At 39.7% G+C, this 24235-nt stretch overlaps 1 protein-coding gene across 1 annotated transcript in view; it reads left to right on the top strand.

Moving 5' to 3' along the window:
• The first annotated feature begins 589 nt into the window (after window positions 1-589).
• Window positions 590-24235, top strand: part of cdkal1 (CDK5 regulatory subunit associated protein 1-like 1) — a 658662-nt gene continuing 635016 nt past the window's right edge. The window contains 3 exon segments of the mRNA XM_080203976.1: window positions 590-673; window positions 676-757; window positions 6331-6443. Coding sequence (XP_080060102.1) covers window positions 592-673; window positions 676-757; window positions 6331-6443 — 277 coding nt within the window. The 5' untranslated portion in view covers window positions 590-591.

Here is a 24235-nt window from a genome sequence, read left to right as displayed (position 1 = left end):
GGTGAAGGTTTCTTCCTAAGGTGCAATTGGAGTGTCAGTAGTGTAATTTAAGTTGTAAACACCACCATCATCCAGGTATATAACCATGTTGACTTGGTTGTCATTTGCAGCTGATGCGGTTACTTAACCCTTTGATTGCCAAGATCTTCATTTGCAGTGACTAAAGTTGCATGATAGGTATCAGTGGGGGGAGTCTTGGGGCGAAGCTGAAATAGCTTGCAGCCTCAGCGTTGCATCCATTGTGACTCCAGATTTTATTTCATTTTCCCTACACGGAAATGTGGATCAGTCTTTAGCTGTTTTGAACCTGTATTCCTTCCATCTTTTTTTGTAGAGAGAAAATACAGCTGACGCAAGCATATACAGTGTGAAGTGCCCTCGATCATCTGGAGTTTCAGCTTTCTTACCCAAAAGATATTAGCAAATGATTTGAAGTTAATTTTGATAATCAGCATTTATTTTAAAAAGTTATATCTATTTTGTGTATTAACTACTGCTTACTCAGATTTGTGCATAGAAGTAACCTGCCAGAAATTAGCGTTTAATATTTATAGTGGAATTACATGGGATTCTTTCTCTTGTAGGTAGATCATGCCGGCTGCTTGTGATTCATTAGTCGAAGACATTGAAGATATTATTTCAGCTCAGGATCCAAAACCTCATGATCAATTGTTTGCAAAAGGAGCATTGTCCCACATGTTAGAAAGAGAAAGAAGCACAAGCAGGATGAGGAGACAGAAGATTTACATGCTGACAGGTGAGTTCCATTTCCATCATTTGTCAAAAGTTGTCGTTCTTGACTGCAGTTCCGTGTTGGAATCCTGGTCAAGTTCCCATCCCTGAGACAGCCCTTATCAAAGTCACAATTACAATTGCCTGTTGTAAACTAACTCTCTCCTTCTCATTATTAGTGACCAGTGTGTAGCTTTTGACATGGCCCTCTTCAAACATCTCGCCTCCCCAGTCCAACTGGGTGGCATTGCCTCACCCAGTACTATTCCTACGTCCGGGTATTGCCAGGGAATCATCCCTTGTATTTTCTCTTCCTGCTCCTGTGTTTCTCTGGATGCTGACAAGGATCTATCCTTGTCCTCCCACTTATTGCCCCTAGGGGACATCATCCAAAAACATAATGCCTACTGACAACCTGTAGCTCTACCTCAACAGTGGCTCTTTGGACTCCTCCACTGTCGCTGATTTGTCACTCCGTTTGTCCAACATTCAGTATTGGATGTGCAGAAATTTCCTCCAATTTAATATTGGGAGGACCGAATGAAGCCACTGCCACAAATCTTGTTTTCTCTTCTTGAGGACAGTCTCAGACTGAACCAAACTGCTTGCAAGTTGGACATCCTATCTGTCCTGACCGGAGATTCCAGCTCCCATAGTCTCAGCATCAGCTAGAATACTGTCTCCCATCCCTATCATCGCTATGTCTGTCAGAGCCTCAGGTGCTGGAACCCCTTTATCTCTGGACTCAATTACTCAAACACTCTTTCACCATCTATAAACTTGAGCTCAACCAAAATCATATTGCCTGTTCCCTAACTCACACCAAGTCCGTCCTTCCTACCTATCATCCCTATGCTGGCTCCTAGTCTAGTAACACCTTTGTATTAACATTCTCATTCTTTGTTTTCAATTCGTTTTATCACTTCATAGAATGATACAGTCTGAAAATATGTTATTTGCCCAGCCAGTCTATGCTTGCATTTATAGTTCACTTGAGTTTTCTCCCACCCTTTCACAATTAACTCTATCAGTTATTCCTTTCTCGGACATAAGGACATGAGAACATAAGAAATAGGAGCAGGAGTAGGCCATCTAGCCCTTTGAGCCTGCCCCGCCATTCAATAAGATCATGGCTGATCTGAAGTGGATCAGTTCCACTTTCCCGCTTTCTCCCCATAACCCTTAATTCCCTTGTCTATCAAAAACCTATCTACCCATGACTTAAATATATTTAGCGAGGTAGCCTCCACCACTTCAACGGGCAGAGAACTCCAGAGATTCACCACCCTTTGAGTGAAGAACTTCCTCCTCAACTGTGATCTAAACTGCCCTCCCCTTATCTTGAGGCTGTGCCCTCTAGTCCTGCTATCCTTTCTAAGCGGGATGAATCTCTCTACCTCTACCCTATCCCTCCCCTTCATTATCTTATACATCCAGATAAGATCCCCCCTCACCCTTCTAAATTCCAACGAGTGCAGACCTAGTCTATTTAGTCTCTCTTCATAGTCCAACCCCCTCATCTCTGGTATCAGCCTAGTGAACCTCCTCTGCACTCCCTCCAAAGCCAATATATCCTTGCGCAAGTGCGCCGACCAAAACTGCACACAGTACTCCAGCTGCGGCCTCACCAGTACCCTGTACAGTTGCAGCAAGACCTCCCTACTTTTATATTCTATCCCCCTTGCTATAAAGGCCAACATTCCATTCGCCTTCTTGATCACCTGCTGCAGACTGGGTTTTTGCGACTCGTGCACAAGGACCCCCAGGTCCCTCTGCACCGTAGCATGCTGCAGCTTTTCGCCTTTTAAATAATAATCCCTCCTACTATTATTTCTGCCAAAGTGGATAACCTCACACTTGCTAACATTATACTCCAGCTGCTAGGTCCTCACTCACTCGCTTAGCTTATCGAGATCCCTCTGCAGACTTTCCACACCCTCCACGCAGTTTGCTTTTCCACTCATCTTCATGTCATCAGCAAATTTCGTCACCCTACACTCAGCCCCCTCCTCCAGATCATCTATATAAATGGTAAATAGCTGAGGCCCCAGCACCGATCCCTGCGGCACTCCACTGGTCACCAACCGCCAACCAGAATAGCACCCCATATAGACATATGCTTACTTACCTTCCCCTCAAATATCTTTACATCACCAACTCCCTGTGCCTTCCTACCTCTGTAATCTCCCTTCTCCATCTCTGCGTTCCTCCGTTTCGGACCCTTTGTATTTGCGCTATTTTCATTGTTCCAGAATCGGCAGCCATGTCTTTAGGTGCAAAGTCATGGAATTTCCCCTCTAAAGTTGCTCCTCTTGAAATGTTAATTGATTGCTGTGGTTGAGAATATATTGGTGGAGGGTATTGATTGATTAAGTATTTTGAGCATGGCCCCTTTTTTAGCGAACTTAATTTGATTATTAGTTAATTAGTTTGTTGGTACATTCAAGAGTTTAAAAGAAATCTTCTGGAACTCTGGTTGTGGGTTAGAGTGTATCTTGCATTCCATAAATAAATCTAGCATTTAATAAAGATTGGCATCTGGTTTCCTACTTCACCATCTGAATTCTGAATGAATTAACATGGTAGGGGATGGTTGTTGCCTAGAGGTGAAGGTTAGAAATGAAGAAAAAGAATTTCGGATAGAAGATTGTAATCTGAGTTACTTTTGTGATGAATAGCCGAAAACAACTGTAACTTGTCAGGGTATGATTACCTATTAGTGTTCTCTGAATCCAAACATTATGACCAGTGAGAAAATGAAGTGGATATGTGGACATAGGTTAAGAATTAGAAAGGAATGTGTGGTCTTGCAATGGTCACATCTTAACAAAAACAAAATCAGAAGCAAAGTGTTATGTGAGCATCATGCTAATCAGTTGGATACTGAGGAGGAAAACTTGGATTGTTTAAGTTTATTGGATGAAATTTCGAGGAAATATGTTCGATTAGATGCCTATGAGACATAGTCCAGTAGATTTTGAAAGGAAATTATTGGGTGGAGGAATCTATCATGGAATTTGACAGACTTTATCAAATATTGCAGAAATTCAATTTGAATATTCTTTATTCAATACTCACATTTAAATTACCGGATTGTGCTAAAGTGTTGCGTATGGAAAGGTTTTTGGCATTCAGTTCTCAGAAAAAAATATCATTTGGATCAAACGTTTGCTGTTTTAAAAATCTACTAGAAAAACAGTCATTTCTAGCAACTTTAATGGTACAAATAGGTCATTCTGTAGTATCACAAAATATTGAAAACTCGATGATTGCAATCATAGAATGCCTACAATGCAGAAAGAGGAGCTTTGGCTCATCGAGTCTGCACCGACCACAATCCCAGCCAAACCACATCCCCTTAACCCCATTTATTTACCCTGCTAATCCCCCTGACACTGGGGCAATTTACCATGGCCAATCAACGTAACCCGCACATCTTTGGACCAGTGAAGGGAACCAGAACACCCGGAGGAAATCCATGCAGGCATGGGGAGAATGTGCAGATAGTGACCCGAGGCAGGAATTGAACCCGGGTCCATGGTGCTATAAGGCAGCATTACTAACTACTGAATCACCGTGCTGACCCGAGGATTGCAATTTTTTGTGATCATTCGGATATGAGGAGGCACAGACATTAGTACAACAGATCAGTTACAGGTAAAAGGAATGAAGATTAAATCATTTTTAGCAGATTTGGCAGACAGAATTGAAGTAGTAATTCCTGAATTGCTGAAGCCCAGAAATGCTCAAGATGTGACTCAGACCATTGTGATGAAGTGCCCGAAGTGGAACAGTGAAGTTTTTGAAGTGATGGATGTTATGATCTTTGGCCAAGATGTCAGTAGGATCTGGTTAGTGACCAATAATGTATTGTTTAAAGTAGACAAAGTTGAAGATTCAAGACACTTACTAAAATAAAACCACCAATTTTGAACAAAAATAAACCTTGTCATGTGAGGTCTTACTATAAACCTTACTACATGACAAGCAGCAGGAATCTCTGTCACACTTGAGTCATGTGTTATACCAATTAAACAATTCTGTCTGCTATCTCTATTTTTTGAAACATCACAGTATGAATCCTTTTCTCTGCATTTGCTGACAAAGTGGCCTGTGGATTTTGTGGGTTGTTTTTGGAATGACGTGAACTCTAGTCAATGAATATGGGAGTTTAGCTTGATACGGCACCAATGTGCTTTCCGTGTAGTCTATATCTTTTGGGATCCTTTAGTTGTTCTGTTAACCCTGATGCGGTCAGTTGTTCTGTTAACCCTGATGCGGTCAGTTGTTCTGTTAACCCTGATGCGGTCAGTTGTTCTGTTAACCCTGATGCGGTCAGTTGTTCTGTTAACCCTGATGCGGTCAGTTGTTCTGTTAACCCTGATGCGGTCAGTTGTGTGTAGAACTTTATTTCCATTAGGTAGGTGAACTTCTGTGACTTGCTTGTCTGGTTTAGACAAATCTGAACCTGAAGGGAAGAGGCTAAGGGACAGATGTTGCAGTTCCTACGCTTGTATGGGGAAGTGCCTTCTGAAGCAAAGTGGATATTGGGAATCATTGAGGTGTGGATTAGTGTGTTGTGAAGGGAATGGATGTTTGGAATGCTGAAAAGGGAAGGGACAGTGTGTTTAATATTGGCATTGTGCTGGAGGTGGCAGAAATAGGAAAGGATGAACTGTCATCTAGAGATTGGTGAAGTAGAGATTGATGGTACAGGGAACCCTTTTGTGGTTTTGAGAGAGAGGAGAAGGGATTGGAGTAGGAATGATGAAAATGGGACAGTTGACAGTCTTGCCAACCAGTTGATTATAAACATTGAGACAAAGTTTTGTCTTTGATCTTATGTTAGTTGATTTCAAAATATTTAGACTATTTGCCATATAATGATAAAAACACTGCACAGATAAGTTTACTTTTCAATCGTTTTTATACTTAGATGCGTCAAAGACTGGTGAATAACATGTTTTCCGTTAAGTCTTATTTGATTGGCTGAAAAATGAAATTTTGATCTGTTTTTAGCGTATCAAAGTGCTTATAAAGTTACTCCCAATTCTTGCAAGTATTGGGAACAAGATTGGGATAGGATTTAGTATCTATCAGTAAGAAGTGAAAAATTAAAGTAACAGTGTAGGAGAAAGGAAAACATGAGATGAACACAGATTATAATGTTAAGCATAGTTAAGTATGTTCATCTCTGATTGTTGTTCGCAGTTTGACACTGAGCTGGAAACAAACAGTGTGGTCCATTGAGAGAGTGGCTCTGAAACCATTGACACTTAGGTTATTTTCAAATCTCCATCCCCTGCATAATTATTATAAATAGTTTGACCTGTCAAGATCAGCAGTATAAATTGCATTTGGAAGTTCCATCTGTTGATTGTGAAAGTCCTGGTCTCAGTGTTAACATCTATATGTCACTACAAATAGAATGTTTCTGATCTGTTTTAGTGTCACTACTGTTTTTTGCGTCAGGTGCTAATGTGATGAAAAGTTGAAACTGTACCAAGTTCTTGAAGTTGGTCATGTGGTAAAATGGTTCAAAATGTTGATCTTAATTGGTTTTTACTGATTTTTTTTTTGTTTGTTCACTCTTTGCAGCGTTATCCCTGGTACACAGAAGATCTGGGTAAAGACTTGGGGCTGTTCACACAACAATTCAGATGGAGAATACATGGCAGGCCAACTGGCTGTTTATGGGTATAAGATTACAGGTAATGTGCATTTCAAATGTATTACGCAATGGTCATTGTACACCTACGTTTTTACTAATGCAACTTACATTTATTAAAATAAGTTATTTTTGTACTGTTATTTTCTTTAAAATTGCTTCAATATGGACCTCAGAACAACATCTCTTCTTGATTCTGTTGTGGAAATTGCTATCTTTTGCAACATTTGTTTTGTAGTTCAACTATTTGTTCCCTGACTTAGTTGATAATAATTTCAACTTCATGAAAATTTGGAATAGCTGTTGAAGTAGCACGCCAGTATAGGAATAAGTTAACTTTTTATTTACCTTTTCTTGACGTAGCTGTTGATTCAGAAGTGCTACAAGCAAACATTAATATTTAAGTTGTCCGCATTCATAATTTTATGATGGAAATTTAATTTTTACTAACTTGCACTTGCTGGAGCGTGTTTGCCAACACTGTATGATTTCAGTATGAGATTAGACTGGCCCAGGGTTGCTTACTTTGGCAGATATAGCATTCCATTTGGAAACTGATCATATTTGAAATTTCGTAAATTCTTGAATGTGTAATAATTGTTTTATTTTCTTAGTACAAAGAGAGATTTTGCACAAAAAATAATACGTTGGAAGAAAGGGAATTATCTATCCTTATACCCATTGGCCGGAATTTTACCACCTCACCAGCCCTGGAATTCTCTGTTGGCCCTGGCTGGGATTTTATGAGCCTCGCCCAAGTGAGGTCATAAAATCCCACCCATTGTGTCCAATCTAACTTGATGTAACTATGCAGTGTATTATAGGCTTTGTGGATTTGTTGTAGATACAATCTTTACATGCTATTTGCAATGGTTTTAAAACGGCAAAGTTATCCTTCAGAAAGGGAACTTCAGCTGTTGTTAAACTGTTAAAAGGCGCTTATTGCTTGCTTCCACTGTCAGGATTGAAGGTGGACCAATTGTATCACTCTAAAAGCAGAAGTGATGTGAATCATACCAATGCGGCATAATTGTCATGTCCACTATAAATGTGTCATGTAATTAATAATTGGTGCAATTTTAAAAGGTAATGTACTAAACATTGGCATTGAAATGCAGTATTGAGAGCTCTTTGCTACCTTCAGCAGCTACCTGAAACCAGTTGAACAAATTTGAGCGATTTGATCAGTGTTTATATTGCTTTCCCTATTCATAAACAAAGGTTAAATACTTGTGTGGAAATTTAATGACAGCTATGGCAGCTCAAATATTTGAGTGCTTGATTTTCAGGAAATCCATGAATTTAGTTTCAAGGTTGACATACTTGCCTTAATTGAGTGGGTTTTATTAGTTATGAGCCAAGCCAGTAGATTGTGCATATGTTTTTTTAAAAAAAAGTAGGCACTGGAATTTATCACTGAATGTTGTTAGTTTACATTCCCAAAAAAGTGCAACAACATTAGGCAACTCATATTTTCCTGTTCGAACAAATGTAAGATCTGCAGTTAGGATCATTTGGAAGGTTTGGGGAGGGGAAAGAGTTTGAGGAGTGGGTTAGGTTCTGTCAGATATTTCTCAGAATAAGACATTATACTCTAAGTTGAAATAGGACCTTCCCTCACTCCAAGCCCTGTTGTTCCCTTCTCCTTAGCCCTCACTGTGAGAGAGGACTTGGGGGAGAGAGACAGGAGAGGGGGTGTTGAATAAGCTGTAGCATAGACAAGTGCAAGCCACGTGGTGAATACTGATTACATATTCTTCACGTAAAACTGTATTGCAGAGTTTTAAGAAAAAGTTGTTGTTAAAGTGCGAAGAGAGGCAACTTAAAATGGGAACTGAAGTGAATTATCCAACTATCTTAGTTATGACGTTTTGTGAGAAGAGTTTATCTTATTATTTTCTTTACATATTTACAGTTAGTACAGCAATGTTCCACAAGGGGGCAGGTAGGGACTCTTAGAGAATTTTGTTTTCAATGAGGTGAACTGGATTGATTCACTCTTATTTTTTCATTTCTCTTCATCATTCCTGGGGAAGTGCCTGACCCAGCTGAGAGAGGTGCAGCATGTCCTCTCTGAACATTGTGAGACTTTGTGTCTTGGTGTCATAGTCAATTTTTAATGCTTGAGCTCTGCCATATACCAGACAATGGTGTGTTGTTGATAGTAGTTGTAAGTTCAACAGCTTAATTAGTATGGCCTTTATGACTTGTAATAGATGTTACATGTAACAACATTGGTGACCAGTTGAAATATTTTCTGATTTACATGTGCTTAATATTCACATTGTGCAACTGTTAAGCATATTTGGACTCTGTTGCCATAAATGAAAATTTATTTCTTTTACCAAATGGACTCCTGTAATATAGCCATTAAATTCAGCTGATATTAATTTTAAAAATGAAATGTAAGTAGTTTCTGATTGGTCTTAAAATTTGGATACCCACTTTTAAACACTGAAAAAGCTCAACACCATTCAAGGCAAAGCAGCTTACATGATTAGCACCCTCTGCCACCTTAAACATTTACACCCTTCAGCAGCAGTACATAGTGGCAGCAGCATGCCCCATCTACAAGTTGCACTGCAGCAACTTGCCATAGCTCCTTTGACAGAACTTTCCAAACTTGTGACTCTACCACCGAGAAGGACATTCCCAGCAGACAAATGAGGACACCATCATTTCTAAATGTGCTCCATGTCACCTCATCCTGATGTAGAACTACATTGCTGTTTCCTTTGTGTTAGGAACATAAGAAGTAAGAGTAGGCTATTTGGCCTCTTGAGCCTGCTCTGCCATTCAGTAAGATCATGACTGATCTTTTTGTGGATTCCGGTTCACTTACCTGTCTGCTCACCATAACTCTTAATTCCTTTACTGTTCAAAAATCTCCCTATCTTTGACTTAAAAACATTTAACGAGGTAGCTTCAACTGCTTCACTAGGCAAGGAATCCCACAGATTCACAACTCTAGATGAAAATGTTCCTCCTCAACTCAGTCCTAAATCTGCTCTCCCTTAATTTTGAGACTATGCCCCCCAGCTTTGGTTTCATCCACCAGTGGAAACAATCTCCCTGCTTCTCTCTTATCTATTCCTTTCATAATTTTATGTTTCTCCATGTTCCACTGGTCGGTGCAACATCGAGGCCAAAGGGCCTGTACTGCGCTGTATGTTCTATATTCTAATACATTACCCATAACACTGTGCACCTTTATTTTATGCAGCAGCCTTTTGTGTAGCACCTTGTCGAATGTCTTCTGGAAATCCAGATAGACTATAATCACTGATTCCCCGTAGTCCACTGCTGTTGTAATGTCCTCAAAGAATTCCACTAAATTAGTTAAACGTGACCTACCTTTCATGAACCCATGCTGTGTCTTCCAATAGGACAATTTCTATCCAGATGTCTTGCTATTCCTTCCTTGATGATGGATGCAAGCATTTTCCCCACGATAGAAGTTAAGCTTACTAGCCTATAGTTACCTGCCTTTTGTCTACCTCCTTTTTTTTAAACAGTGTTGTCACATTTTCTGTTTTCCAATTTGCTGGAACCCCCTCCAGAGTCCAGCGAATTTTGGTAAATTACCAAGAGTACATTTGCTATTTCCCTCGCTGTATTCCATCAGGGCCAGGAGACTCGTCTACCTTTAGCCTCATTAGCTTACCTAAGAATGCTTCTTTAGTGATGATCATCATTTCTAGGTCCTCACCTGTTATAACCACCTTGCCATCAATTTTTGGCATGTTATTTGTGTCTTCCACTGTGAAGATTGACACAAAATACCTGTTCAATGCATCAGCCATTTCCTGTTATTAAATCTCCCAAATCTCCCTTCACATCCACTAAAAGATCACTGTTTACCTTAGTCACTTCTTGTTATATATTTGTAGAAACTTTTGCTATCTTGTATTCTGAGCTTGTTTACTCTCATGATCTATCTTTCTTTTCTTAATAGCATTTTTTTGTGGCTTTCTAGTGATCTTTAAAAATTTCCCAATTATCTAGTTTCCCACTAATCTTTGCCACTTTGTATGCATTTTCTTTCAATTTGATACCCTCCTTTATTTCCTTAGTTATTTCCTCAGATCCATGGCTGATTATCCCTTTTTCTGCAGTCCTTCCTTATCACTGGTATATACCTTTGCTGAGCACTGTGAAAATTTGTTTTGAAAGTCCTCAATTGTCCCACTATAAAGTTTTTGCTCCCAGTCTACTTAACCAACTTCTCCTTCATCCAGTTGTTTTCTTTATTTAAACACAAGACACTAGTATTGAATTTTACCTTCTGAGCTCCATCTGTATTTTAAATTCAACCATATTGTCATCGCTCCTTCCAAGAGGATCCCTAACTCTGAGATCCTTAATTATTCCTGCCACATTACACAGGACCAAATTTAGGATAGCTTGCTCCCTTGTAGGTTCCATTACATAATGTTCGAGGAAACTATCATGGATACGTTATATGTACTCCTCCTCAAGGCTGCCTTGACCAACCTGGTTTGACCAATTGACATGTAGATTGAAGTCATCAGGATAATTGCCATACCATTTTTACATGCACTAGTTATTCCCTTGTTTATTGCCCACCCACTGTGATATTATTGGAATCATAGAAACCCTACAGTGCAGAGAAGGCCATTTGGCTCATCAGATCTGCACCACCCGGGCCCTAACCCCGTAAACCCCATATTTACCTTGCTAGTCCCTCTCATCTGTGCATTCCGGGACACTAAGGGGCAATTTAGAATGGCCAATCAACCACATCTTTGGAATGTGGGAGGAAACCGGAGCACCTGGAAGAAACCCATACAGACATGGGGAGAATGTGCAAACTCCACACAGAGAGTGACCCAAGCCAGGAATCAAACTGTGGTCCCTGGAGCTGTGAGACAGCAGTGCTAATCACTGTGCTGTATTTGGCGGCCTATAGACTACGTCCATCAGAGAGGTTTTCTCTTCACGATTTCTGTTGCTGGGTCAAAATCCTGGAAATCCCTCCTTAACAGTATTGCTGGTATGTTGTATTGACTGCAGCAGTTCAAGAAGACAGCTTGTCACCTGCTTAAGGGAACTTATGATGGGCAATAAATGCTGATCTTCTCTGCAATACTCACATCCCAAGAACAGATGGAAAAAAAAGCTGAGGGTAATTCTCTGATTCGTATGGGTTTAGCAAGACATCCTTGTTTTTGTATTTGGTGTCCCTACAGGTATTTGCAAAACAAAGCGTCACAATAGTTTTTTTAATCTGAGTTGTCAACTTTCTCTCCCACTTCCAAGGATTTGCACCACATGCCTTCACTCTTGAGTTCCCCCTCAAAATAGTTCAATTTTATTTAAATGGTCAGCTCATTTATACAGTATAGATAAATGAATGAATAAATGTCAAAGGCCTTGCTAAAGTCCATGTAGACAACATCAACTGCACTGCCTCATCTTCCTTCTTGGTAAATCCTTTAAAAAACTCAATCAAATTTGTGAGACATGATTTTCCACTCACAAAGCCATGCAGACTGTCCCTAATCAGTCCTTGTGTCTCTAAAAGCCTGTAGATCTTATCTTTCAAAGTACCTTCTCACAATTTACTCACTACAGATGTGAGGCTCAATGGCCTATAGTTCTCAGGTTTTTTCCCCTGCAGCCTTTCTTAAAACAAAGGCACCACGTTTGCCACCCTCCGATCTATAGGCGCCTCACCTGTGACTATCGGTAATTCAAATATCTCTGCTAAGAGACCTGCAATTTCCTCCCTAGCCTCCCACAGTGTCCTGGGGTGCACTTCATCAGGTCCTGCGGATTTATCTACCTTGATGTGTTTTAAGACTTCCGGCACCACTACCTCTGTTATAAGTTCACTCCTTAAGACATCATTATTTATTTCCTCAAATTCCCTAACATCCAGGCTTTTCTCAACAGTGAATACTGATGAGAAATATTCATTCAAGATCTCACCCATGTCTTCTGCACATAGATAACCTTGTTGATCCTTAAGAGATCTTACTCTCTCCCTAGTTACTCTTTTGCCCTTTATGTATTTGTAGAAGCTCTTTGGATTCTCCTTTGCCTTACCTGCCAAAACAATCTCATGATCCATTTTTGCCCTCCTGATTTCTCTTAACTGTACTCCTACACCCTCTATACTCTTCAAGGGATGCACTTGATCCCTGCTGCCTATGCATGCCATGTGCCTCTTTCTTCTTCTTGACCAGGTCCTCAATATTCTGAGTCATCCAGGGTTCCCTACTTCTACTAGCCTTACCCTTCGCTAAGAGGAATGTGCTTAGCCTGAACCCTGGTTAACACACTTTTGAAAGCCTCCCACTTACCAAACGGTCCTTTGCCTTCCCACAGACTCCCTCAATTAACTGTTGAAAGTTCCTGCCTGATACCACCAAAATTGGCCTTGCTCCAATTTAGAATTTTAACTTTCTAGGCCAAACTTAGCATTCTCCAAAGCTATCTTAAAACTAAAGGAATTATGGTCACTGGTTCTAAAGTGATCCTCACGACCACTTCTGTCAGCTGCCCTTCCATATTTCCCAAGAGAAGGTCAAGTTTTGCCCCATCTGTAGTCAGCCACCCACATAATGAATGAAAAATTCCTTCTGGATACACTCAACAAATTTCCCTCCGTCCAAGCCTCTAATATTATGGCTGTCTCAGTCAATGTTGGGAAAGTTAAAATCAATTTTTCTTGGAGCTATTTGTAATCTCCTTACATATTTGCTCCTCAATTTCCCGTTGACTATTTGGGGGCTTATAGAAAACCCTATCAAAGTGATTTCCCCCTTATTTCTCAGTTCAACCCATATAGTCTCAGTGGGCAAACCCTTGGATATATATGATGTTTTCCCTAATCAAAAGTGCAACTCCCCCTCCTCTCTTATCTCCTGTTCTATCTTTCTTGTAGCATCTGTATCCTGGGACATTGAGCTGCCAATCCTGTCCTTCTCTTAGCCACGTTTCAGTAATTGCCAAAATATCCCAGTCCCAGGTACCCATTCCTGCTTTGAGTTCATTTGCCTTGCCCGTCAGGCCTTTTGCATTGAAATAAATGGCGTTTAATCTGGACTTCCCTTACTCTCTGTCGTGCTTTTGCCTGATCTGTCCAGTACTAGGATTACTGACACTGCCTTTACTATTTAATTGGCTCTGTTTAACTTCTGTGCTGTCCTCAACCTTCTCTTCTGCCTCCCTACTGCTTTGGGTCCCCTTTGCCAAACTAGTTTAAACCCTCCCGAGTGGCTCTAGTAAATCTCCCCATCAAGATACTAGTCCCCCTCCAGCTCAGGTGTCCCTCTTGAACAGATCAGCTCTTCCCCAGAAGAGATTCCAATGATCCAAAAATTGAAATCCCTGTCCCCTGCACCAGCTCTCAAGCCACGCGTTCATCTGCCTAATCTTCCTACTCTTACTCTCACTACCACTTGGCTATGGTAGTAGTCCAAAAATTACTGCCTTCGAGGTCCTGTCTAACTCTCTATATTTACACTTTACGATCTCATCCCTTTTCCTACCTTTGTCATTGGTACCAATATGTACAACAATTTCTGGCTGCTCACCCTCTCCTTTAAGAATGTCCTGCAACTGCTCAGAGATGTCCTTGACCCTGGCATCAGAGAGGCAACACATCATCCTGGAATCTTGAATGCAGCCACAGAAACACCTGTCAGTGCCTCTAACTAGTGAGTCCCCTATTACTACTGTTTGTTTGCCCGATCCTGCTCTACAGCAGAACCAGGTGTGGTGCCACAAGCCTATCTGTTGCTGGTATCTTCCCGTGACAGGCTATCCTCCTCAGCAGTATCCAAAATGGTATAACTGAAAGGGGAATAGTCACAGGAGACCCCTGCACTACCTGCCTGCCTCTCCTGGCTGACTGAATCTGTGGTGTGACAACCTCCCTGCGACTAGTATCTATCACACTCTCTACCCCATGGTATGTCCATCTGCTGCTCCAACCGAACAATGTGGTCCATGAGGAGCTGCAGCTGGATACATGTCCTGCAGACAAAGTTGTCAGGGAGACTAGATTGCTCCCTAATTTCCCTAATCTGTCATAAGGAGCATACCACTGCCATACTGCCCTTGTAACCCCCATGACTTGCCATACTGCCCTTGTAACCCCCACGACTTGCCTGGGCTTGCAAAATCTCACTAACCGTCCTGCTGGAGAGAATACACATCTCTTTAACCTGTGCTTAACCCTCTCTGCACTCACATTGTCTGTATCTTTAAGACTCGATTACCTGTGAAGACTTGCACTCCGACCAATATTTTGTAATTTGAGTTTGTCTTTATATGCCCTGCTTGTGAACAGAACCCCTCCTTACCTGATAAAGGAGCAGTGCTCCGAAAGCTAGTGACTTTTGCTACCAAATAAACCTGTTGGACTTTAACCTGGTGTTTTGAGACTTCTTACCGTGCATACTTCCCTTATACAAGCTATAGGATAAAAGAATCTTAACTCACCTTTTTTTTGTTGGAAGCCGTCTTCCGGAGGTTCACCTTCTGATAGCAATGAACTGCACCTATGCAAATTTTACCTGAAACAGCCAATCAGCGTTGTCGCTCTGCTGCCATCACCTGGACTTTTCAGTCAGAAGAACATAGTTCACCACTACTATCTGTCTCCTCTTCCTTTGGCCAGCTACATCCCACTAACCTTCTTCCCACTAGTAAATCCATTGCTTATGGTTTCAATTTCTAACCATTTTCTAATTCTGCTATATTATTACAAATGACAAAATTCTGAGCAAAGTATTTCAGTTAACAATTTGTATGTACTGTATTCTGTACTTCCACTTGCAGCTTTTTTAATTCCTCCGTCTCTTGGTAAGAAGATGGACATGTATTTCAGACATGAGTTATTCTAATTATGAATGCCAGTTTGAGAAATTTATTTTGGTTGGAGTTGCAAATTCACTCGAAATTTTAGCTGATTGCTGCAGGCTTGCTGTTGCCAACAGTAGCTGATTATAAGTAAGCTGAGTGGATTTTTATTACATTGTCATACGTGAGGTTTTAATGATTCATGATGGTGAAAGTTAGTAATTTGAAGTAGATAAAGGAAAGTTTCTTTTTAATCGCGAGTAAGCTTACATTAACATTGCAATGAAGTTACTGTGAAATTCCCCTAGCTGACACAGCCTGGTGCCTGTTCAGATCAATGCACGTCTTTCAGAATGTGGGAGGAAGCCGGTGCACCCGGAGGAAACCCATGAAGACACGGGGAGAACATGCAAACACCACACAGACAGTGATCCAAGCCGGGAATTGAATCTGGTTCCCTGGTGCTGTGAAGCAGCAGTGCTAACCACTATGCTACTGTGCCACTACTGTTAAGTGAACAATACTATTTTGTTGATTCTGGTATTGGTGAATTGGTTACACTGAGAACAGCAGGAAGAACCTGTAATGCTACATTACTAGGCTTATTTTATGATAGCTGTATATGTATATTTTTGAAATGATGTGCTTTTCTGTAACAGCCCTTTTCCACATTTGGAATTCACCAGGACAGTGTTTCTACTTTCTTTAGTTCCAGGAGTCATGGATTTTGCTGTTTACATGTGTGGAATTATCAAAATGCTTTAATCTTGCTTGCGTGTGTTAGATGCACATGCTTCACCCATGATGTATAATGTTGGTTTGCATTGGAAAGTAAAATACGACTATTGGTTATAATGTACTTCACTCTCAGGAAAACCAAATTCTTGGAGCTTCAGAAAAGGGATTTATTACAAACTATTATGATGGGCTGGCCCCTGTGCTCCAACTAGTGGCATACCAGAGAGCACTGACTCAAGAATTGCACAATTATAGTTAGATCCAGTTACAAGAAATTAACATATACCAATCCAAAATGTACATTTGCACAGAGGTAACTTGTGTCCACGCTCAACTATTGATTGGGTTTACATCATGTATAACATGAAGGTGTAACTGTCCAATTGTAACATGCAGATCTACCTAATTGTAATATCACCAAGCGTGTATTCCTTTCTACTTATCTATTAACTTCCAGACACAATTATGGTAGCTATGTTTCTAACCAGTTGTATATCAACATCTGTGTCCCATTATTTCTTGTTAGAACAGATACTGATGAGCTGCAGCTGTGCTTAATTCACTGGAGATCTTGTGTGTATGCTGTGTGACAGAGGCCTCCTTTGTAAGTGGGTTTCATGGTCCTTGACTATCTTCCCCCACCACTAGCCCACGGCTCTTATCCCCTCCCACCACCAGCCTGCCGCTCCTGCTTTTCCTCCCCAACCATCCAGCACTCCTGTCACCCCACTCCCTGCTTCCCTTTCCTCAGGTTTCCCTTACCCACCTCCCAATTCAAGCTTTTCGTTGTGTGCACTGGAGTGCTTGGACTGCAGTTAAGTGTGACAGTGGAGTTTGGTGAATGTGAGAGTTTTAAGGATTAAATTAACTTTCATTCAGGTCGGAAGTTTAGTCTTTCTTTATTTTAGCCATTAACTAAAACCTGATCTTCGAGCTAGAATAAGGTGAGTTTTAGTTGTGGCTTTTAAACAAGGCAGATTGAATTGCACAATTCACAGGCAGAGTTGTGTCTGGAAGTTAATAGATAAGTAGAAAGAAATACATGCTGTGCTGCAGTTGCAACTAGTTAATTACATAATGAGGTTAAATAGGATACTGGAGGCTAGGCTCACTTGACTATAAAAATGGACAACTTAAGGGGCAGCTTGGTCTGCACTGGAATGCTGCTTGCACTCCTGACAGTTGGTAGTTTGGTGGATAAAAGAGTTTGAGGACGGAGCTGGCTTTCTTTTCTAACTTTCCTCAGAAAGAAGAGTGGCAGCCTTGGTCAGTAGGACCTGGTGAGTATTTCTGCTGACCGTAGCATACCCTAAACTAATGGAAGTAAAGGGAATAATTTAAGGGTAAGTCATGACAGGGCAGCTTGACCATGTGGAATGCTTCTCTTGTGCATTATTAAAGTCAGGGGCACTTGCAGTTTTCAGGGTGACCATGTGTGCAGGAAGTGGTCTTTAGCTGCTGTTAGTTGAGATCTGTGTTTCAGAGCTGGAGTTTTGACTGGAATCACTGTAGAGCATCCACAAGGATGAGGTCTTCATTGGTAGCATGTACAGTGAGGTGGTCACACTGCAGGTAAAAAGAGTGCACAGACATTTAGGGAATGGGTGACTGCTAGACACTGGAATGGATTCTGGGGAAGGTGGGACCTGTACAAGCTGAATAGAATACACCCCAGGAGGAATGGGACCAATATCCTTGCAGGGATATTTGCTGGTTCTGTTAGGGAGGGTTTAAATTGGAGTGACAGGGATGTGGGAATCCGATTAGGGAGACACAAAAGAGGGAAACAAAGATTGAAATGAAAGACACAAAAGTGGAAGGCAGAGGAAACCAAGGCAAACAGCAATTAGGGGCCACAGGATAGTAAAACCATGTGTTAAAATGCTAAAAAGACTAGTCTAAAGGCATTGTATTTGAATGTATAAAGCATTTGTTGTACTGTAGATGAATTGATAGTGCAAATTGACATACATGGGCTTGATATCATTGCGACTACAGAGATATGGCTGCAGGGTGACAAGGGATGGGACTTCAACATCCAAGGGTATTCAGTATTTCTGAAGGGCAGACAAAAAAGATAAGGAGGTGGGGTGGCATTGTTAGTTAAGGATGAAATCAGTGTAATAATGTGAAAGGATATTGATTCATAAAATTTAGTTGTAGAATCAACAATAAGAGATGGAAACAGAAAAATATGTTGCTTATGTCTCTCCAAATTCCTTCCAAAATGAATTACCTCAGTTCTCTTCAGTTGAACTTCATCTGCCAGTTGTCTGCCCGATCCACCACCGTCTCTGTCTTTTTGAAATTCAAGAGTAGTATTCCCACAGTTGACAACGTTTTCAGTCTTTGTATCTGCGCATTTTGAAATCATGTTCTGAACACCACAGGTCAGAATCACTGTTGTAATTTAACTTAGGCTTTCAGTTGTAAAGATTGTGTGCATTATGGAAAAGTTGAAAAGAATCTGGATGCCCTTCAAGAGATTATACTTGAGAGCCAAAATGATTAAGTTGAAAAATTGGAATATTTATGGCTGATTACATTTTAGAAAAGGGGTGTTTGGAGCTGATGTATGTTGCTGGACGTGCAAGATTATGACCATGATGCTTAAATTCTTAATGACTGTTTAGAGTTTTCCTTTGAGGCAATTTGCTTTTATGATAGGTTTATTTGAATGAAGCATTTGTTTTTGCACTTCTTTGCTTAACTTTTAGTGTTGAGCAGCTTCATAAATGAGGCTGAATTAAGTTGGAATTATCTCTCAATTGGAGGGAGGCAGGTAAATTTCCTTGCATAACTATTACTTCACACAAGTGATGATGGTGGAGAATAAAGTACAAATTAACATACCGCTATGCAGTGTGTGTGCTCCCTATTGATTAAATATTTTTGTCCTGTGCACAAGGGAGATTGATGGTTTCCTTATCTATCTCTATTGAGCTCTGTTCATGCAGGGGCATGACGTGTTTCAGCTGTTGACAGTCGTTTTGGTCATTAAATGTTGAATATAAGCTTACCTCATCCATTTAGTAAGATTGATCGCGTTTAGTGGCTAAGAAGTCAGATAATACGTCAGCTATTTATGACGTTAAAAACAGAAATGCTTGAGTTACTCAGCCAGACTGACAGCATCCATGGAGAGAGAAACAAGAGTTGACGTTTCATCTCAATGACCTTTCATCAGAACTGGAAAATATTAAAAATGTGACAGGTTTAAAACAAATATAAATTCAGGCAAATGGGTGGGGAGGAGCAGAAAACAAAAGGACTGCATTGGGGTGGAAGACGGGAGAGATTAAATGACAAACTGGAGTGATAATTGGATAAATAAAGGGCAACAGATGCCTCTAGTAGAGGTGTAATTGGGAAAACAATCATTTATCTAAATTTTTGTTATAAATTCTGCTTCATTTTCTCTTTGACGAAAGTGATGGATTTTATGTAGAGGGTTTTCTCTTCTTTAGGAAGCTGTGCCACTATCCAGTGGTTTTCAGTTTTATGTATGGACCCCTGAAAACGTCTTGGGATCTCCTTCAAATATTGACATACTTTCAGAAATCCTGTCCTAACTTCTGAAAAACAATCTCAGCTGCCCAAAGGAAAATGTGTGTACTGTAGAAAACTTTTATGTGCAACAGAAAAAAAACTGATGCCTATTAATTCAACAGAAAATGATACAGAAATATTATCCATTTGGGAGACCCTCGGGCCCCATGTAGATTCCTCCTTGTCATGAAATTTGAGTTTGGAAACCATTTTTCCAATTAACGCAAATGCTTGTAAATGTTTGCTGCCTTTTATAAGTGAATTCTGTGTCCAGCCTAATAAACCAAACCTCTTATGGAAATTAAACATAACACATCAAAAATGATGAGCGCAAGCATAGTGAAATTCAGTGAAATCTTTTTTCAAGTCCGTAAAGATTTTTCGTACTTGAGTTTTAGCTATTAAGCAGTTTATTAAATGTGTTGATTTTGGATTACCTAACAGCTAAAGACTCTTAACTGTTGGGCGCATTAAACTGTGCTGGTTGAATCCAGACCTTAAAAAAACATGCCACAATAGCACTTTTGTACTCCACAAAATGTAGCTGAAAATGGACTCTCTATATGTCAGAATTTTATGTATGTGAACCAGACTGGTAATGTACTCTTTTCTGGTGAATCTCTTGCATGGTTCATGTGAATGGTATATTTTTGTTATTGCATCAGTATTATAGAAAAAATGTAAGCACTGAAACAGGGATGATTCTCACTTGCTTTCATTTGGTTTCTTATGCTTTTGATGCATCATTCCTTATTGTTCTTTGGTAGATTTAACATTTTTAATCAATAACTTTGATTTAATTTACAGTGGAACTGCTGTCTTAAAGTAAGCTAATATACAACGTTTATTTCTTTTAACATCCTTGTAAACTACATAGCTCCCAAAATTGCTTTTTGATATTGTTAGTATTTGAATTCATTTTAAATTAGCATTTTAACTATGGTTGAGAATTTATTTGTAAATGTATATACATTTCCATATTCTTTGGTTCAGTTAAATGTCCATGCACCAGGTCTGATTGCAGGATGACAAACGACTTGTCCTCTCCAAGTGTAGAAGACCAGTTTATGTAATTGAGAATTGTGTATTGCTGGGAAAGAGTTCTAGTAGATTGAATAAAAGGAACCTGCCTTTTTTTAAGGCAGCTTCTAGGTTTCTGGTTGGGGTAACTTCTGAATTTGTGTGATGCCTTTCCTGCATAAATAGTTTGTTCTTGAACAATATCCCAAAGGTCTTTGTTCAGTTTGCCTGCTTCCTATACCTTGGTGCATGATGAGAATATGCCCCAGGGAATGTGCAATAACAAGAATAGATTTAATTAAGAGAATATAACATTATTGTTTCCATATTTAATTGGATGAAATTTCTACTCATCTAGTACTGGATGTTAAATAAGTAGTTAGATAATTTTGCAACATTGAGGAGTTGAGAGAGGTGATGATGAGGTAGAACTGGCTGTCATCAGTTTGCAAGTAAAAACTAATGCTGTGCCTTCGCTTGATGGCAGCATGTAGAAGTGAAATAAGAGGCTAAAAATAGACATGGAGAGGGAAACAAAATCGGCAAGTTACTGATGTGGATCTTGAGTGATGAACCTTGCTGGAAGTCTGCTTCTGTTCTGGCCCTCTAACTTAAGGTAGAAACCCCATTGCACACAAATGAGGTTTCTGCTATACTCCTGGGTGTGAATCAGGTACAGTTGAGAGGGTCTGTGTGATCTTGGATGTCAACAGGTTAAGACTCAGCTGTGGTGGTTTGCATGGTTGAACGGCCTACTGATCATTACAAGGAATTGCATGGAAGGATGAGTGCAACCACATCAGCTCTTCTGCTTTTCAAGCAAATTCAGACAAGATTAAAGTCAAAAAAGAGCTTCCTAAAAAAAAACTGGTGCATTTCAAAGGGAATTTGTTTTTCTTCTCTACTTTCTTTTCTTCCCTATAGAATAGTTTTGTCGAAGTATGTATAAGTTTGGTTTGAAACTTGGAGCTGGATAATTTTTATGTTTTATATGTTATCCAATTTTATTCAGATTGATTTGCTAATGAGAATTTTTAGTTGAAGAACTCAGACAAACACATGATTTAATGTTTTCCCAACTACAGGACTGGGCTGCTGCTTAAATGCTACTGAAATATGGGGTTTGGACCACTGACTTACCGAGCATTTCAACATGAAGACTAGCTGTAACTCCTCCACTCCTAGCTGGCGCTGTTGGCATTTCAGAGCTTTTGGCCATCTGTTAGATTGGCAACTATTTCTTTCTGTCTCTAGGTTCATCTAAAATGCTACGGTTCCTTCCAAGATAAGGGTGAAAATCTCACCTTAAAGAAATTAACACCATTATCATTGCTAAGTTACTGCGTGACAACTGTCAGGAATGGTTAGCCTCACCAGCACCACGTCTCCCTAGCTGGTGACGTTGGTCACTGTGGTTCTGATAAATCCAGCCCATTGTTTTCACTTCAACTTTGTATAATATTTTTCATAAAAGTTGTTTCCTGGATTGTCTAAAACCAATTCTGGACGTTGCTTCTTTTCGGTTTTGGAGAATGATGTGTACTTTTTTTGCAGTGTGTAGTTGGTCACAGAAATCTAGTTTTCACATTTTAGGTAACAAAGATATTTCTATCTCTGAATCACATATTCTGATTAAGGCAGTATTTAGCTTGGGGAACTTGGGTTGTCTGCAAGTGAGGTGAAATTTAGGCCATACGTGAATGAAATTGAACAGCCAAAGCACACTCATCCTGCCACATTAAAAATGGATGTAGGCCACAGGTGCATGATTCTGCTTAGTTTCTGTGCTTTTTGGTGATTAACTTGACAAAATGATGGTATTAGAATCATTGATTTTGTGATCCTGCCCTAAGCACTGCCAATTAAGGCACACCACTCTCTTTGAGGGGAGTTACTTTTGTACTCACAATGTAAGTAAGAATCTACTGACTTTTCAGTTTTTACTTCATATTTTCATCATCCATCTTTCAGGTTACCTACTTTCTTGAACTCTGTTTATGAAAAAAAAAAGCATATGTATTCTACTTCATCTCCAACATCAATAGTTTTGGCACAATTGAGCCAGATTTTAATAGAATACTTTGCTTTTTATAACTCTAAGACATTCCAAAGCACTTCAGTACTCAATTTAAGTACTTTGGAAATGATGTCAATTTGCTAATCTAGTTTGGTCAAATTGATCCAACAAAGTGTGGCATAGATTGGCATGTACACATTATTGCAGAAAGCTTAATTCAAGCTCTGAAAAGGGTGTACAATTCAAATTAATTCTGCTCTTGTACTCTAATTTTTGCCTCCTTGTTAATCTTAGTCATCCTTTGCTGTTCCTTTCATTCAGTCCAATCTTGTGACTTTCCATCTGTTTGAATTTATTTATTAGCGTCACAAGCAGGCTTACATTGACACTGTAATGAAGTCTTTGAAAATGTATATGCGTTTTCTTTAAGTTTGATGCTATTTTAACCTTTCTAGTTAACCACAGATGGAATTTTTCTCTCTCGTTGAAATGTATTTGTCCTGTGTATGCTGAAGTATCCCCTTAAATGTTTGCCATTGCATTTCTATTGACCTAACCTTTTTAACCTAATTTGCTAATTCATTTTAACTAGCTCTGCCCTCATAATTGCCCTTATTAAGTTTAAAAACATAGTCTCGGACTCATTCCTCCCTTAAACTGAATGTAAAATTCAATCATAGATTATTGCTGCTATTTAGGAGTGTCTTTACTAAGAGATAATTAAATAATCCTGTCTAATTGCACAATGATGTGGAGATGCTGGTGTTAGACTGGGGTAAACACAGTAAGAAGTCTCACAATACCAGGTTAAAATACAACAGGTTTATTTGGTAGCAAACACCACTATCTTTCGGGGCTTTGCCCCTTTGTCTGTTGGACTTTAACCTGGTGTTGTGAGACTTCTTACTGTCATTGCACAATGCCAGATCTAGATTAGCCTGCTCTCTGGTTGGCTCCAAAACATGCTGTTCTAACAAACAATCTTGAAAACATTCTATGAACTCTTCCATCCAGTGTGACTTTCTTCAGAGATTGGAAGAGACTGGACATGTTCAGAATTAATTTTCTTCAAGATCACTAGGTGGCATTGTTTAACAGTGAATGGTATTGGCCTTCCTCATTGTCCATTTTATGTAGAATTTCTTACTTTGCGATGATTATTGCTTATTCTATTTAAAAAGCACCAGCGCCACACACAATATCCAGTCTGATTTTGTTTAAAAAGTCAGGCCTTTTTGTTAACAATAATTAAAACAATCTTTAGGCTCAAGCAATTTAGGCAGTAGATGGCAGTGTTTGACTAAGAATTATCATATTGTCTGCCTCCAGTTTGCAGCTGTCCCATGTTTACCGTTTAACACAAAGTGGGTATTATCTTGCTACTGTGATGCATTCATCCCTTGTAACTTTGTATATTTCCTAGCATATTCCAAGGCTGCTCCAGAAATACTGCACTAGCAAATAAGGTTGAATTTTTAAATAGTTTTGAACTTTTGTTTCTTTTTACCAAAATGTACCTGTATTTTACACGTTAAAATGCGCATTTGTGATACTGCCAAAAAGAATGAACATAGTAAATATTGGTGGGATGCAGGGTGATTTGAAGTTTTAATTGTTGCATGGATTATGATAACTGGGAAAGATGGCTGTGATTAATGAGGTGGTAAAATATTTGAGAC

This window comes from Carcharhinus amblyrhynchos, chromosome 2 (genome assembly GCF_965287045.1).
Source record: "Carcharhinus amblyrhynchos chromosome 2, sCarAmb.v2.hapA, whole genome shotgun sequence".
Taxonomy (NCBI): domain Eukaryota; kingdom Metazoa; phylum Chordata; class Chondrichthyes; order Carcharhiniformes; family Carcharhinidae; genus Carcharhinus; species Carcharhinus amblyrhynchos.
This window is presented reverse-complemented; position numbering and strand designations above follow the sequence as displayed.